The following is a 2,703-nucleotide window of genomic DNA, read 5'->3' as shown; positions in this document are numbered from 1 at the left end:
CCCTAGTGCTTGTTTTTGTAGCCAAATTTCCATTAATCAGAATATCATCTCCTACGCCTATAATGGCTGGTAGTACCTAATATCTACAAGGCGAAAGGTAGGGTTAGATCTATACATACAAACTATATATATATATATAATATATATAATATATATCATATTTATATATATATTTATATTATTACATAGTCATATATATATATATAAATATATATAATTACATACATATATATATATATACATACATTTATATATAATAAATATAACATACATATATATATATTTATAAATATATATATTTATATATATTATATATATATATATATATATATCTAATACATATATATAGTGTGTGCGTGTGTTAGAGTAGAGTAGAATATAGAATTTAGGCCAATAGCCAAGCACTGGGACCTATGAGGTCATTCAACGCTGAAATGAAATTGACAAGAAAGGTTTGAAAGGTATAAGAGGAAAATCTCGCAGTTGCAAAATGAATGAAGAGTTAGGAGAGGGTGGAAAGTAAGATGAAGAAAAAGAATATGAAAGGAGATACAGTAAAAGGAATGAAAGTGGTTGTAGCCAGGGGCCGAAGGCACGCTGCAAAGAATCTTAAGTAATGCCTACAGTGCACCGCATGAGGTCCAATGACAACGCTACCTAACCCCATTCGGGTGTGTGTGTTGTACGCACTTGAAAAGTCACTAGAACCGTGACTACTCAGTGGTCTCGCTAGAACCAAGATCTTGGGGCAATGAAAGCTTTGATTAAACTTACATATTCTCCATTTGCTTCTGTGGATAACTAATTGGATTAAGATCTGGTCTTGATTAACAACAATTATCATAGTAAATATTTTGAACTCCACAGTGAAAGGAAATATGTGAACGACGATTAAGAAAGCATTATTAATTAATGCTGTTTGTTAAGGCCATCATCCAGCCAATTACTGCGCGGTTTAGGATATCGAGATAGTTATGGTGGATTAAAGACATAATAAGGGTAGTAATTAAACCAATTAACAAGCTGCAATTATCCAGTGACGTCATCAGATGGAACGGTATATATTAGGGAAGCATCTCTTTCCATGCCGTTGGTAGAAAATCTCTCCCATCCTACAACCATGAGATCAAGCACCGCCTTCAGGTCGTCACTACGCTCCCTCATTGCTATCTTCCTGGGCATCAGTGTCCTCCTCCTTCAGGAGAAATCGGAGGCAACTTTGAGTGTCCCCTCTTATCAGCAACCCTTCCTGGGCTCAGGGTGGGAGGAAACCATCCCGAAACACATGAAATGGTCCGACGAGGCCATTCGCATCATGAAGCGGAAACAAGAGGACCTCAATACCGACGAACTGCAGTACTTCTCGGAGGAGCAGGTAGATGAGGCCAGCCGGGTAGAATACAAGGTTGTGCCTGACCCGGTCATCTATACTTCCCAAATCATACACAAGGGTGTCAACTGCTCCTCCATCAAGACCGATCTGCACAAAAACCACATAACGCCGGAGCTTCAGCTTCACCCAGAATGGATTCACACCTCCCAACTCATTGGCACTTGCCCGACCCACTACGTCACTCGTGAGTTGCCTCCCATGTATTCGCCTTCCGTGGTGGTAGAAGCCGTTTGCACATGCACTGGCTCTAAATGCTCTCGCGATGGTCACCAGTGCCTCCCTGTATCCCGCCATATTCCAGTTTGGGTTCGCCAAGGACCCAACTTCCATGTGCTGGATGTTGAAGAGCTGACAGTTGCCTGCGCATGCGTAAGAAGACCAAGCGTTGCTGGGAACTTCATCTATACCTCTGCAGTTCATAGTAAATGATCTGCTTTGGTTGCATTCCAGGGAGATTATACACGGTCTACGGAGGCATTTCATGATTATGGTTGGAATTTTCATAAAGACAGACTTCCGAAAGTCTGCTAACAGGTCTACATCCCCTTTTTGTCTCTGATTTCACATTCCGTTGACTGTCACTGATTGTTTTCTTTCATTTACAGCGCACCAGTGGAAAAATAGCATGTGCACATAAAGTCCTCTCATCATACTTGACTCATCTGAAAGATTCTGCATTCGAACAGATAATTTTTGTTAGAATAACTGAATTAAGAAAATCATACTAACAAATTTACAAGCAGAGAAAATTGGACAATTTGTTTTACATATGCAAACTTACTCTCGTTGTATTCGATGCTTTCTGATAAAAGCTCCTAAACAAGGATTGAGAACGTTCTTATGTAAATGTAGAGAATAAGTAAAAAAAATAAGAAAAAATGATGAGCAGGAAATTTGTCATAAACGTATTACATAACATGTATTATGTATTTAGAAAAATGGAAAGAATTCTACATTTTTCCTCTCCTGGTGTCTTTTAACCCCCATAAAATATTTTCAAGCAAGAAAGTTGTTTAAATCATCCTACAAAAAAGTTCAGTTACCTAATCTTTGTTGTTTTATGTCCAGCATTTCTGGCTTTTATTCACGTCTTCGAAGTCCAGTCTTCACTGAAATTATATCACAGGTTGGAAAATTAAAGCTATCAAATTAAGCAAAAATTCAGGAGGTTGAAAACAATGAAGAGGATAACAAATGGAAACATTTAGTAATGTGTAAAAATAAGAATCAAGCCAATGAATTAATGGAGAATATTTACCAGTGGCAGCGCCCATCCTAGTATTCGAGTGACAGGTGTAAGTGTAACAAAT

At 38.1% G+C, this 2,703-nt stretch overlaps 1 protein-coding gene across 1 annotated transcript; it reads left to right on the top strand.

Annotated features, from left to right (window-relative positions):
- Positions 1-1,079: 1,079 nt before the first annotated feature.
- LOC135217517 (uncharacterized) lies at positions 1,080-2,411 on the top strand. The gene has a single exon (XM_064253475.1). The coding sequence runs from the start codon at positions 1,085-1,087 to the stop codon at positions 1,820-1,822; it is 738 nt and encodes a 245-aa protein (XP_064109545.1). The 5' UTR covers positions 1,080-1,084; the 3' UTR covers positions 1,823-2,411.
- The last annotated feature ends 292 nt before the right edge of the window (positions 2,412-2,703 follow it).

The sequence above is a fragment of the Macrobrachium nipponense genome, chromosome 7 (assembly GCF_015104395.2).
Source record: "Macrobrachium nipponense isolate FS-2020 chromosome 7, ASM1510439v2, whole genome shotgun sequence".
Taxonomy (NCBI): domain Eukaryota; kingdom Metazoa; phylum Arthropoda; class Malacostraca; order Decapoda; family Palaemonidae; genus Macrobrachium; species Macrobrachium nipponense.
The sequence above is the reverse complement of the archived record's forward strand: the minus strand, read 5'-3'. Positions and strand labels throughout refer to the sequence as shown.